Source organism: Pagrus major, chromosome 6, assembly GCF_040436345.1.
Source record: "Pagrus major chromosome 6, Pma_NU_1.0".
In the NCBI taxonomy this organism is placed as follows: Eukaryota; Metazoa; Chordata; class Actinopteri; order Spariformes; family Sparidae; genus Pagrus; species Pagrus major.
In genome coordinates, this window is record NC_133220.1 from 11,086,443 (window position 1) to 11,100,269 (window position 13,827).

Genomic DNA, 13,827 nt, shown 5'->3' on the forward strand with positions numbered 1-13,827 from the left:
CTTCTTCATCTCTGAGAAATACTCGAAATATATGAACAAGCAGAGTCATACTTCTCTTTTGCTTCAATGACTTGTTAAAACGGACATTTACGCAGCGCTCATCCACAGATATGGACTGACACGTTACGATTGGCTATATATAAAAATAATATTATAGCTACTATGTCTTCATGCTCCATAAATGATCCGCTCTGGAGTTCATTTACACGTCTGTGAAGATCTTTTTGATGTTCACGCAGTTCTGGTTGTTCTCGGTGGTGAAGTTGGGCTGCTTGAACGCGCTGTTGATGCCCTCCTCTATCACCATGTACTCAGACTTGCTGAGGGACGAGGAGCTGCACGACCTCCTCAGCTCCTCAGAGGGGAGGTGCTCACAGCTGCTAGTGTGCACGTACTGTGGCGTCTCCTCCCCGTCAGTCTCCCTGTGGTAGAAGTAGTTGAAATTGGACACAATCACTGGCACGGGTAAGGCAATGGTCAGCACGCCTGCTATTGCGCACAGCGACCCCACTATTTTCCCACCTATGGTCACCGGATGCATGTCTCCGTATCCGACTGTGGTCATGGTGACCACTGCCCACCAAAACGCATCTGGGATGCTGGTGAAACTGGACCTGGGGTCGTCTGCTTCTGCAAAGTAAACCGCGCTGGAGAAGAGAATAACTCCGATGAAAAGGAAAAATATGAGCAAGCCGAGCTCCCTCATGCTGGCCTTGAGGGTCTGTCCCAATATCTGAAGTCCCTTTGAGTGTCGTGACAGCTTAAAAATGCGAAAGACCCTCACTAGTCTGATCACCCTCAGGATGGCGAGGGACATCGCCTGCTGGCTGTTGTTGGTCTCCCTCTCGGCCAGCTCGGTCCCCAAAGTGATAAAGTAGGGGATGATGGCAACGATGTCAATGATATTCATGATGTTTTTGGAGAAGGTAGTTTTGCTTGGACAGGCGAAGAACCTGACCAGCAGCTCGAAGGAGAACCAGATGATGCACAGAGTCTCTATGACAAAGAAGGGGTCTGTGAATGGGCTGTGCACATGTGGAGCGGTGCCGTTCACCGCGGGAGCCACTGTGGCTTCCCTGTCGTCCCGAAACTCGGGCAGAGTCTCCATGCAGAAAATAACAATAGAAATCAAAATAACAAGCACTGAGACGATGGCTATTCCCCTCGCTGGCCCCGAGCTCTCAGGGTACTCAAACAGAAGCCAAACCTGCTTTTGGAAATCATGTTTGGGCAGGATGCGCTCCTCTTCTTTTATAAACCCCTCATCATCACGGAATTTCTCCATGGCCTCCTCTCCGAGTTGATAAAACCTGATCTCCTCGGAGAAAATATCAATGGGCACGTTAACAGGTCTCCGGATGCGCCCCCCTGACTGGTAGTAGTACAGGATGGCATCAAAGCTGGGTCTGTTCCTGTCAAAGAAGTACTCGTTCCTCAGTGGGTCAAAGTAGCGCATCCTTTTCCTCGGGTCCCCCAGCAGCGTCTCTGGGAACTGGTTGAAAGTTTTGAGTTGCGTCTCGAAGCGTAAACCCGAGATGTTGATCACCACCCTCTCGCAGCATCCCTGGCGGCTGAGCTCGTATCGATCCACCGACAGGTGAGGCGCCGAGAGCACGGCGGACTCCTCCAGCATGTTTTCCACCGTCATGACGCCCTCCTGCACCTCGGCATAACCCCGGCTGTCAGTCGCGTTCCTGCCCCTTTGCTTGGCGGACGAGGGCGGCTGGTTCACACTGTAGGTCTGGTCATCCATACAGGTGGTTTTCGGTCTTGGGGTGCAGAGTGCGCCACGCCTCTCCCAGCCAAAGCCTACAGCTCTGGAGAGCTGAGGCCGACGCCACTCACATCTCTTCTAACCATCACCCCTCTGCGCGCATCCACACACTGAAGCGCTGCTCTCCCTTCTGCCTTTTTCTTTTTTTTTTTTTTTTTACAAACACGTCGACACCCGCCCACGGCGCGCATATGTCTGACATACGTCCACAACCCGCCCAGTCGGAAATTAACTTGACACTTAATGTCGAGCACAGACCTTCATGGAACAAAAACACTTGAGGATAATGAACCCACACCTGTTAGATTATTTCTCTGAGAGTTTGCACAGATGTTAATGAAGCGCAGCCCTCATCCGAATTATATCGAGTTAACTTAAAGGGGCACTATGTAGTTTTGGAGAAGAAATTCAATCTCAGAATTTTGATATTTACAATATTATTGAAGTAATAATACAAACTCAGAAATATGTATTTATTCCACAACTGAATAAACAAGCTGTTCTCAGAGGAAAATAAGGTCCCCAGAACACTGTTTGAAGCTAGAAAGGTGGCAGGGTCCGCCACATATAAACAAAGTAAAACAGTATGAAACCTGCCTTTAAGATCAGTTTGTTTATTCAGTTTATTAAGTCATGAAAACAAACAAAAAATTTGTTAAAGCATAAAAAAAACCCTTTCTCTTCTGATTACAGTTTCTTTCCAAAAACTACAGACTGCACCTTTAAGAAGAAAAGAGCAAAAAAAACAAGACATCCAGGAGAAATATGATCTTTTGTGCTGCATGTCTGCAAAAAAACACCTCTGTCACCAGTCATGGCTCCACTTTTCCAACAGAAACTGAGCTGATATAATCTTATTTTTCCTGGATTTTAACATCAGCGAGCTGCTGAGAAAGTCAACATGTTCTCCGTCCACACAGGAGGAGTAAAAACAGAACATTTAGTTGCTACTTCTTTGTTTATGTTCTTCTTTTGTTGTTGCTCTCCATGGTGCTGAAAGCAAGCGTGCACCAGTTTGTCAATCAACGCGCGCTCCCTTCCTGCAAATGAGCTGCTGCTGCTGCTGCTGCTCTTTGTTATGTGCACACTTCATCATGTGTGCGTTCGTCTAAAGATGCTCCTTCCCGGATGCTGTTATCAGAACACAGAAGCCTCCCCGGGATCAGTCACCTCATTTCCACTCGACAAAAACCGCCATGTGGTGACAGGATCGCCTCAAAGAAGCGTTTGCCTTTCGAACAGCTGTGATTAATGATGAAAATGCAAAAATCAGTGTTGTTTGTAATTCATACTGACAGGCTTCATCAAAGGCGTCTGTCACTGTCCGTGGTTATAGGAGCAAGTGCACGGGGTTAATGAGTTCAAATGGGATACAAAGCCTGATGCACAATCTGCTCTTTTTATATTTTTATTGTGTCAGTCTGGGTTTTTAATTTCAACATGTCAAAGCCAAAGGAAGAGCTGATCCTCTCTTCCATCCATATATGGCGACATCTAGTACTCGACTATGAACATACTCAGAAAATCCTCTTAAAGCAGATGACACTGATCTAACAGACTTATTGACCTCTTTTGCGCTGTCTGAAAAAAAATTAGTTCTAGGGCATGGGAAAACCTCCTGCTCTGTTTATAAACAGAAAAGCAGACGTCTGTAGTGAAATAAAAAAAGACGTAATGCATTTTGTAAGCCTGTGGTTAAAAATATCAAGACTAAAAAAGTAACTTTATTTCACTTAGCTGCTTCATTCATAGCTGAGAAACCATTAAACTGGAAACACTTAGTTAAAGCTGCTGTGAGGATTATTTTCTTATTAAATCGAGTGTTAAATAGCTTTATATTCCAACAGTAACCACATAAGAGAAAAGAAATGCTATCCCTGCCAACTTTATCCAATCAGGACAGGACAGAGACGTTTTGGTATCTACACCAGCTACCAGTTACAGCCAAGCCCCCAGGATGAGCGCCAGGCTCTGAAGCCAACTTCCATAGTGACCAAACTGTGTAGTTACATCGTCACATGATGCACTGCAGCCCAAAAATACTTTGTTTCCGTGAGCTTACATTGAAAGAAGCGTCTGGAAACGGTGGATACATTTTTTTGAGCATCACAACTCCCACAAAATGACTTGTTTCACTGTGCGAATTTCAGCCATTCAGTCCAATAAAATTTGGAAAGTCTTGAAGAGCACCTCCAAGGCTGTGTCCAGATTTAATGTAACGTCCTTGGTTCCAGCGCTCCCAGTGACTGCTTGTACATAAGAATGCAGTTCCTCGAATGGCCACTTGACGCTGGCTCCAAAAGCGAGTCCACCACCGTAAGAGCCCATGTTAAAATGCCCAAACATGAATTTTAGCCCGGTACATGACTGCTGTACAGGGGTGGGGGATTTTTATATAACTCACTTGTTTAGATTATAATGAGGATTTAAATTATGCATAATCTGCTGGGGAGCTCTGGAGGAGACAGCCGTGGGCAGAGCCTGGAGCTTCTGGAGGAATAAACCCCAGAGTCGGGGAGAGCACAGAGTTTGTTTTCTAAACTCTTTGCCAAGCGATGAAAAACACTTAAAGAAAAGAAAGAGGCAAAGAGAGCTAATTTCTCTGTTCATGACACCTGTACAAGATTGCATTTTTGGCCACTTCAAGTGACAGCAAACTGCAAGCTGTCTGCTAGGCTTCATCTCAGATAATTAGAGTCACTGATCTTCACTTCTTGGCCATGTTTGTAGTGTTGATGCCTTTAGGGGACATTTTAATACAAATAAATATGGCTTGAAATGCAGTTAACTGGACTGACAGACCGGAGTGGAGGGACAGACGGCGGTGTTTTGTATAATCGAGCTGCTAATATTAATCGGCAGACAGCTGCTGGAGCTGGTGAGCTCTGGATCAGACAGCCATGGGCAGGGGCCAGAGTTTCTGGAGGAATAAACACCAGACTCGAGGAGAGGGGATTCAAAATTGGATTTATCTTCACTCTCGCTGCTCAACCTATCAGTCGCACAATTGACAGCAACTCTTCAATTATTTATTCTGTACCTTTCTCTCACTATACATTGATCTGAGTGCTATTTAAAAGACTTCTCTACACTACCACACAGCAGCAAAGCTAAAAAAACAACAATCGTCGTGTTAACTCCTCCTCAGGATGTGTCAGATTCTCAGGCAGAATACCGAGGACATGATTTGTGTGGCCCTGTCCCTGAGACTTAAGTGAAAATATTGGCTAAAAATATCTTGAATTACACAATCAGGGAAGTATGACGTGAATACACACACACACACACACACACACACACACCAAGAAAATGTGCTGAAACAAAATCTAACCTAAGACGTGCTGAATGCTGTTAACGCCACAGTGCTGACGACAGTGTTTTCATAATCTCACAGTTGTTCAGATTAATTAAAAAACAGTGTGAAACTCAAAAAAGATGACTTTTTATAAACTTCGAAATGTTTACGACTTACATGTTTATACGCTGCATACAGTTTCTTTTGATTATCATTTATTTCATTTCTTTTTTTCTCTATGTTTATTTAGTTGAGAGGGACGAGGTGTTGGAGGGAGAACAGGGTGAAGTGTTTGCTGTGTGTCATGTAACAGGGACGTGCTGTTAAATCTGATGTAATTTGCAAACTGAAAACCAATGAATATATTAATTATATAAAAAATGTTTATAACTTATTATCACCGGGGTTAAATATGTGTGAGAGTCAGATATGTGACTCAAGTCTTTTGGTGCAAGTCTCAAGCGAGCCCCAAGTCATTTTTTACTGAGCAAGACAAGCAACTTCCCCACAAGATACTGGAGTCTTATCTTCAGTCTTCAGTCTTTATAAAGAGAAAAGACAAGGTTTTATTACCTGTCAATTAATGTTGTCGGACAATTTATCTAGCCTGTTCAAAAAGAATGACAATTAATCGGATATAAAAGCCAAGTCACGAGTCTTTAACTTCCAAGTCCAAGTCGAGTCTCAAGTCATTTTCCGTCAAGTCAAGTTGCAAGTCGTCAAAAACACTCCTCTGTCATTTGCCTCGGTGCATAACTTCTCACTCCAGTTTTGTTTCCATCTCGTCCCCACTTGGCAGCCCAGAGGTGGCGTGACCTTTTCCTTCCTCAGTCAGATCTGAGCCTCTTGTTATTTTCGACACGAGATGAAACTCGACCTCTTCGTAGTCCAAAAGGTGAATACAAAACTGCAAACCCTCGGCCCTGACGTGCAATTAAAATAGCCTAGGATGAAAAATCACCGCAGTGTTCTTATAAGACAACGAGAACGATGGCAGATCATCGAGTTAAAACATCTGAAATAAAACAAACAAAATAGAGAAAGTTGTTGTATCAATCCCGCCTGTTACACCTGAGTGAGAGAGCACCTTGACCTCTGACCTCCAACCCCACAGACCCCTGACCTGAACCAGGGTTCATATTACAGCTGAAACAAAGTACTTTTGATACTTATAAGTACATCTAATATCAGATAAGGTAAGTACTTTTTACATGGGTGACTTTCACTTTTACACAAGTACTATTTTAACGTGATGCCTTTACTTTTACTCATGACTTTTGTTACTTTTTACAACAATGACAAACACAAACACATGATTAACAGCTTAAAATTGCTGAAATACTGAGATGACCCAGATGGCACGGCAGATTATAAAGTATACAAAATACATATCAATATTTTTCTTTTTCCTTTATTTTCAAGTCATACAAAGTGCCCAACCCTCGTGGCTTCACAAGACCCCAAAAACACAGTTGCAGCGGTCAGACACTCCATTAAATTTCATTTCATTTCAAAAATGCAGGTTAATTTTGTGGCTCGGTCTTTAACAAAATACTCCTCCCTCTCTCCTGAGCTTGGCGAACAAAATCTGCTACAATAAAGGCTCCATTCCTGACTCACAACTCAAGCTTTTATTAACCATCCTGCCAAAAGACATCAGCATAAATGGAGGACATATATTGAATATAATATAAATAAAGTTGTTGTTTTTTTCTATCTCAGTGCAGGACAGTAAATATTGGGAGTGTTAATCTTGGGGTTAAAGACAGGCTTGTCAATACCTTCATCGATCTTGTGCTGCATTCAATTTCAAATGACTGACACTGTGCAGTCTAGTGGACGTGCATGCATAGATGTATGTTGCTTTACTCATTTTCAAGTTGCCTGGTAATTTTTCAGACGATGGCTGTTTCTTTTTCTAATCACTGTCAACACAACACAGCCACACCTGCTCGTCCGATCCCCTCCGCATAAATCTGATAAACGTTGAAATAAATGTGTCCTCTGCACAGCGAGAAAATCATGCTGCTAATAACAACCTCCCAGTAGTTGCATCTCAGTAGGCACCGGGAAGTTTTGTCTGGGTTGGTCTCCATGGCAACAAAACATAAAGTGTTTTGTAAAGAAAGAAAAAGGAGTTAAGTTGAAGAAGTTATATAATTTCCGGTCCAACTCGTGCAGGAGCGAGTCGACCAGAGACTATTTTTCCACATTCCCGCTGAGGAACGAACATGTTACATATCAGGATGAAAAGGACGCTGGCTGAGGTTTTCTTAAGCGTGTCGACCACAAGGACGCTTATCAAACACCAAAGAATCAGCTCAGTGAAGGGATGGGATATGAAGCTTTAGACCCTGAGCCGGAGAGACACTTTCATTTAATAAAAACATTCATTATCACACCTCCAGCTCCTTCTTTGTGTCCTCTATCCAAATCACTCTCCAGTCAAAACTTAATAGATTGAAACAAATTACATTTTAATACCTCCGGGTCGTGTCAGCGGCATTTGTGCTTGTAAACACAGACTGATGGGATGTATCAGGCCCGGGTCTGGTTCTGTTTTGATTCGCTGCAGTTTAGATGAACCTCTGACTGATACAAGGGTCAGGGATGATAATAATTGATGACTGGAGCTGCAGACGGAGTCTTCTACAGGCGGCGAAAGTGCTTTTCCTGATTGCATTGTTCTGAGACTGAATGCATGTGTGCCTCTGTGGGCTGAACAGAGAGATAGAAAAATCCCAGCACTGGCCCTGTTATAATGTAATTCCCATGCAGATACCATCAATGTGCTCGAGCCAAGGTGTCAGACGTGATATCAAGCCTATTTTTTTATTGACACTACAGGTGATTTATAGCCTTTGTGAACACAAGCCAAAGACATTCCCTCGATACCGACCTCGTTGTACACATCCCTATGTCCAATCTCACATGCATTCATAAATGCTTAATAGAGTTTTTATTCCACAAGGTCCTGCGGTCCATTTTCTCCATCATTTTCTCACCCGTGCTGTTGAGCTGCCTGCTGAGGATAAAGCAGGCCTATTATGTATCCAAACCTCTGGAGCTGAAGGCGGCTAAAGATAGACTTTTTATCGGTCTGGGAAGTTAAAAAATTACTTATTAACTCTGGCAGAAGCTTTAATTTTAAGTGACGTTACAAATGACATTGTGCGTCTGGGCTGAAGGGAGACGAGGGCATTTGATATAATAGTCCCCTCCAAAAGATCCTAACTGCATTTTTCATTCTTCAACATTGTGTCGGAGGGAAAAAAGAGGGCTGCTTTCCATCAAAAGTGACAATGCTTGGACCGCTCTTTGAGCAGTGAGGAGCAAGGCTGTTTTCAGTCTGTTCAGTCTGGCTTGCAGGCACACACACACACACACACACACACACACACTGACTGATCAATACAGGCAGAGAGAGAGGGACCAGCGTCTATCGATCGGTCATGCATTGGCTGCCGTCCCTGCCAGCGCTGAATCATTACGCATTCACACTGTCCGCTGCCACAGCTACCATGAGTCAAGGTGAAGGCCAAGGTCATAAATAATGCAACAACACTTTTCTTGCCACTATTTGAAGCAGCCAGGCGAGAGGTTAAACGGCCGTTGTAACTGCTGATTTCTCTTTCAGTCGATAGCTTGTAAAATACTGAAACCTTGCTGACAAATTCGATCCAATCAACCCAAGGCAATTAATAATCGCCTTCATCTATCTGTTGTCCTAATAATCAATCTCTTGCTACAATTTCAAGCAGCCAGGCGAGGGTTTAAAGGAGTGTTGAAACTGTTAAATCCTCTTTCAGTCAATAGCTTGTAAATGAAAGAACCCTCGCAGAAAGAAATCAATTTGATCAACTCAAGGCAATTAATAAACAACCTAATCAATCTACTGGATAATAAAAAGGCTACCACGTCTCCTGCATACTGATCTATTTAGGCAAATTGCATGTGCTAGTTGTGCACTGGCGACGTTGTTTTTAAGAGCTTCCTCTGGAGATTGTTGGGTTGATAGTGAGTGTATAAAGTGCAGGACTTTTGTATCAAAGACTGGGGCTTGTCCAGACAGTCATCAGGATACCACTGATGTGTTCACATTTGTATGTGTATATGAACCATATTGATATTCCCACAAAACATGTCACATCACGTTCACATTACATGTTTCTGACCTGGATATTGACCTCGGGACAAAATCAAGCCCTGTGTGGATATCGATTATATATTGTGCTGATGACACATCTGAGTTGTGTTTGTTGATCAGAGTTTGATTAAAAGTTTGGTCACTCTAGGAAGGAATCACCAAAGTCATTGGGAAATCATCATCATCAGTTGCCACTTCATGGCGCACTTTGTGGCACTGAAGGAAAAATCAGAGGACCACCAAACTCAGTAGGGATCATCATCTGGGAACCATGAATGTGCATGATTTGGTAGATGCCAAGCTTTGGTACGTCACTAACTCAATGAAAGGTTTGTCTTACTAGTGGCACTAGAAGGAGACTCAGCGGTTCGCCAAAGTAATTTCTTGAGGGGACCACAAATATTAGTACCAAATTTCATGGCAATCCATCTAACAGTTGTTGAGATATTTCCGATCGACAGACCGGCAACTCTCTGCGACATGTGTGGCTAAAAAAACATGCTCTAGTTGCTATCAGCGAATAGTTGAGGTAAAACAATGAAATGTTCCAGTCTTATTGTATTCACTGTAGTAGATGAATCGTATATAAATATAATTTCTGGGTTGTATAATTGGACTAAATCGTGGCTTTATGTTTATGGGTCACAGTATTTGTTCTGTTGATACTAAGATTTTGGATTTGACATGCTGTGTGCTTCAGTAACTTTCCTCGCCAAGGAAATGTGAGCAGCTGCTGCCACAGCGATGCATAAAATAAGCGTGACACACATGGAGGGACGGCGAGGGAATTGAACTCAGAATCTCATCAACTTCTGTGCCTTAATGTTATGGTTGTGCATCAAAAACAAACACAAACAAAAGAAAAAACACACAGACAGCACAGGCATGCCACTTAACAGCACATACTTAGGCTGCTATATATAGTGCATAATTATGTTTGCACGTATCACACACACACACACACACACAGGGAGGCAGAGGCCAGACAACACAGACTTTCCAAGACAACCAGTTTCTGGCAAATGTAGACAGAGACCAAAAAAAGAAAACCTTTGTACTGAAACACAAATCCCATAACTGAATAATAAATACTTCTGATTAGCATCATCTGACCTTTAACAACACAGACAGCATCAAATATGAATTTTTATCAGGGTCCTGTCAATTCAAGGCGGGTCCAAACTGGCATTTGAGGTATAAACACGGGCGAGAGCCGCACTCTCCTCGGGGATGTGCCAGGATGTGATGCACGTATCAGGAATTACAGCGCCACATGTGACGTGGTACATGTGTAGTTGTTATTCCAAACGGCATCCCTGCAGTGAAATGTGAAGGTCGTTGGCAAGGAGGAGGGCGTATGTTGGGAAAGTATCCAGCCTCCTGGATTAGAGATCCCTGGGGAGAGCGAGATCCCCGGACCCTGCATGACATGCTGTCACAGTATTAGATTGGTGGGGCTACACGGAAAGACCCCCCTGTGCATTGGAGCATTGCTTTATGTCTGACCTGAGAGGAGTTAGTTTCCAGGAGCAGAGAGACCACAGGAATGAACTTGGGATGTAATAGAGTCGCTTCAATTGATTGTGGAGGTTGGCCGTATATTTTGACTAAACATAGATGGGGAGGAAGAGATAGCGTTGAAGAAATCAAGAGAGGATTATAGGGCCTCTGGGATTCACTCCCGTACACGTCTTGTGTATTTGCTGTGATTTTATCTGATTGAGAATGAGAATGAGATTTAAAACCTGAATAGCAATGAGCTTTAATCACCACATCCACAAAATCTATTCAGGAATTAATGACTCGTATATAGGGATGGGACAATAAGAGATTTTATCCCGGATTGTGATAAGAAATCGAGAATTTTCATTGTTGGGATAATCATGAAAATCCTCACATGAATGACATGAAAAAGCTCTTTGATGTAAAGCCATACATTGGTTTCCAAATTTAAAGTTTAAAGTTAAATCTAACGCGTGTAAATACTACAGATTCAAAACTAAAAAACAACGAGGAGATGAGGTTACCACCGTTGATTTGTTCTTTAATTGAGCAGGAAGACCCTATGATCAGGGCTGCAACTAAATTTGATTTTCATTATGAATTAATATGCAGTTATTGAATACAAAGCAATAATATCATTAGTGTAACAGTGACAACACATCGCAATGTCACAAGTTTCTTGTTTTGTTCAACCAATAATCTAAAGTCAAAAAAAGTAATGCAAAACAAGTAAAAGCAACAAATTCTCACATTTGAGAAGCGGGAACAGTCAAAGATTTATCAATAATGGATAAATGACTTGAATTAATATAAAAAAAAAATATTTTAGGCTTTGTGGATCTTTAGTTTTTGAGTTCATCTGGTTGCCTTTTCAATAGTAATTGAGTGTAATTGTTCTTTTTGTACCCTTTTTTTACAGTTATGGTTACAGACTCTCTCCACCTCCCCACCGTACACTCACACATGGAAGGTAATTTATTTGCCAAAAAAAGAGAAGGCACACAGCAAAAATAAGGTTAAAGATAGATTTGATCGCTAGCATATTCTTTTCTGCAAATTTCTATATATATATTGCTATACTGTTATCATGAATTCTTTCAACCACGATAAATCTGACATTGTAACAGCCCTACTCCAGATGTATGAAAACATGATTGTTTGGTTCAGACCCCAACAAATGTCCCATCATCATGATTTTAATAGTCTTTTCAGTGAAAATGAAAATTGTGACGCAGAAATAATCATTCCCACTAAACATCAATCATATCAGAATCATAATATCTATCAGAATAATAGCGACATACTGTATTTTTTTACCGTATCATACAGCCTTAATTCTACATATTCAACCAGTAACATTCATGAGTCACCGGGGTGAACTGTTTCACTGTAGCTGTGGAGGAAAAAGAAAACCAAATGTTTTTTCCTCCAACTTTTTTTCTCGAACACGACTCAGAAACAGCACCCTGTTTTATCATTTCTGCAAATTATCAGGCTCGCACCTCCCTGCAGTAGCCGGCGCGAGAGACATCTTTGAAGTGCGAACCACAGTTTGTAAGGAGCAGATGGGCTGACTAATGTAACTCCTGACTGGTGCTGCGTGCGTCTCACTGCCAAATCTCAGTGAGAGATGGCAGAGCGGCTCATTGGGGAACGTGGCAGGCTGCAGAAGGAATCACCAGGATGGAGAGGAGCAAGAACTCATTTAAAATGGTTATCACAATAAACACCAGGCATATGCTTATTTAATTTCAGTCTTCTCGGCCGCTGTTCACTTCTCTTGTTTAGCTGACAATCTGATGTTGTCACTGAGAGCCTGGAGATGTACGAGCCTCCAAGTCTTGTCTTGTCTTGTCATGTGTTTCAGTCATTGAGAAGATATTAAGACTGTAGGATGTGTTATACGTTAACAGAGATGAGTAAGTCTGACTGATGTCTTAGTTTAAGTCTTGGCGTTGTCAGTAATGTTGATGGTAATGCACTTACTGTGCTGGCAAACACTGTCAAACTGCCATTTATCAAGAATTATGCAGTCCAGAGTAAAATCCCCCGGAGGCACGCTGACCTTTCCAGGAAGATTCATATGAGAAGAACACACAATGTGTGTCTACTGTGAGGGATGTACACAAAGATATACATTATGTATCAAGGTCGGACCTTTTTGACAGGAGTTTTGAGTACTAAATAGAGATTTATCCACTTAAATCCTAATACTACATCTGCTTTCTGTCATGTGGCTCACAGAATAGTGTAAGAAAGACAGTTTAATTATAGTAGGCCCATTTTGTATATTAAACAATTACAGCGATGAAACAATTAATGACTTCTAAAGTTAAAAAATAATAAAAACTAAATGTAAAATTCTTTGAAGGGGAATGTCTGCTTATGGCTAACGCAGCTAATTAAAAACCATAGAGCCTACAGCTAAGCTAGCAGCGCTCCGAGGCTCTACTCTGAGATAAACGCTAAAACCAGCATGCAAACATTCTCATAACAATATTGCTGATGTTTAGCAGATGTGTTTTCCATGTTTACCGCCTTAGTTCAGCATTTTAGCATGGCTTAAAGGTGTCATTCATAAAATATGGCCAGAATTTTAAGGTAGTGGGGCAGCATATCACCAGAGTAACCGACAACTGCTGCTCTTTGCTAGCTCTCCTTGGCTGTAGCTAGCTATCAGTGGCTAATTAGCCGTGGAGCCTGTGGCCTTAAGAGTTTGCCTGGACTGAGACAGTGAATTCAGAAGGTGTGCGGTTATATATTCCTGTTAATAAATGTCAGGATATTTCCTTTCTTGAAATTTTGTGTCTATTTTGTTCATTTATTACACTAAACGCTAAGACTACGGGGTTAGCTGACTATCGCCTCTTGTGGTACAAAAATTGTATGTTTCTACACATTCTGTGATGTTAGTTAATTACCTCTGCTGAGGAGGCTTTGGTTGGTTTGTCAGACAGATTACACAAAAACTACTGAACGGACTTCCATGAAACTTGGATTGAGGACAGAACTTGACCCAGAATAGATCCCATTAACTTTTGGTGTGATCTAGATAAAGGGACGGATCCAGGAATTACTTCTCACTTTCTTTAACTTTGTGAGACAGGG

At 42.1% G+C, this 13,827-nt stretch overlaps 1 protein-coding gene across 1 annotated transcript; it reads right to left on the bottom strand.

Moving 5' to 3' along the window:
* Positions 1-202: 202 nt before the first annotated feature.
* LOC140998359 (potassium voltage-gated channel subfamily A member 3-like) lies at positions 203-1,753 on the bottom strand. The gene has a single exon (XM_073468624.1). The coding sequence runs from the start codon at positions 1,751-1,753 to the stop codon at positions 203-205; it is 1,551 nt and encodes a 516-aa protein (XP_073324725.1).
* Between the last annotated feature and the right edge of the window lie 12,074 nt (positions 1,754-13,827).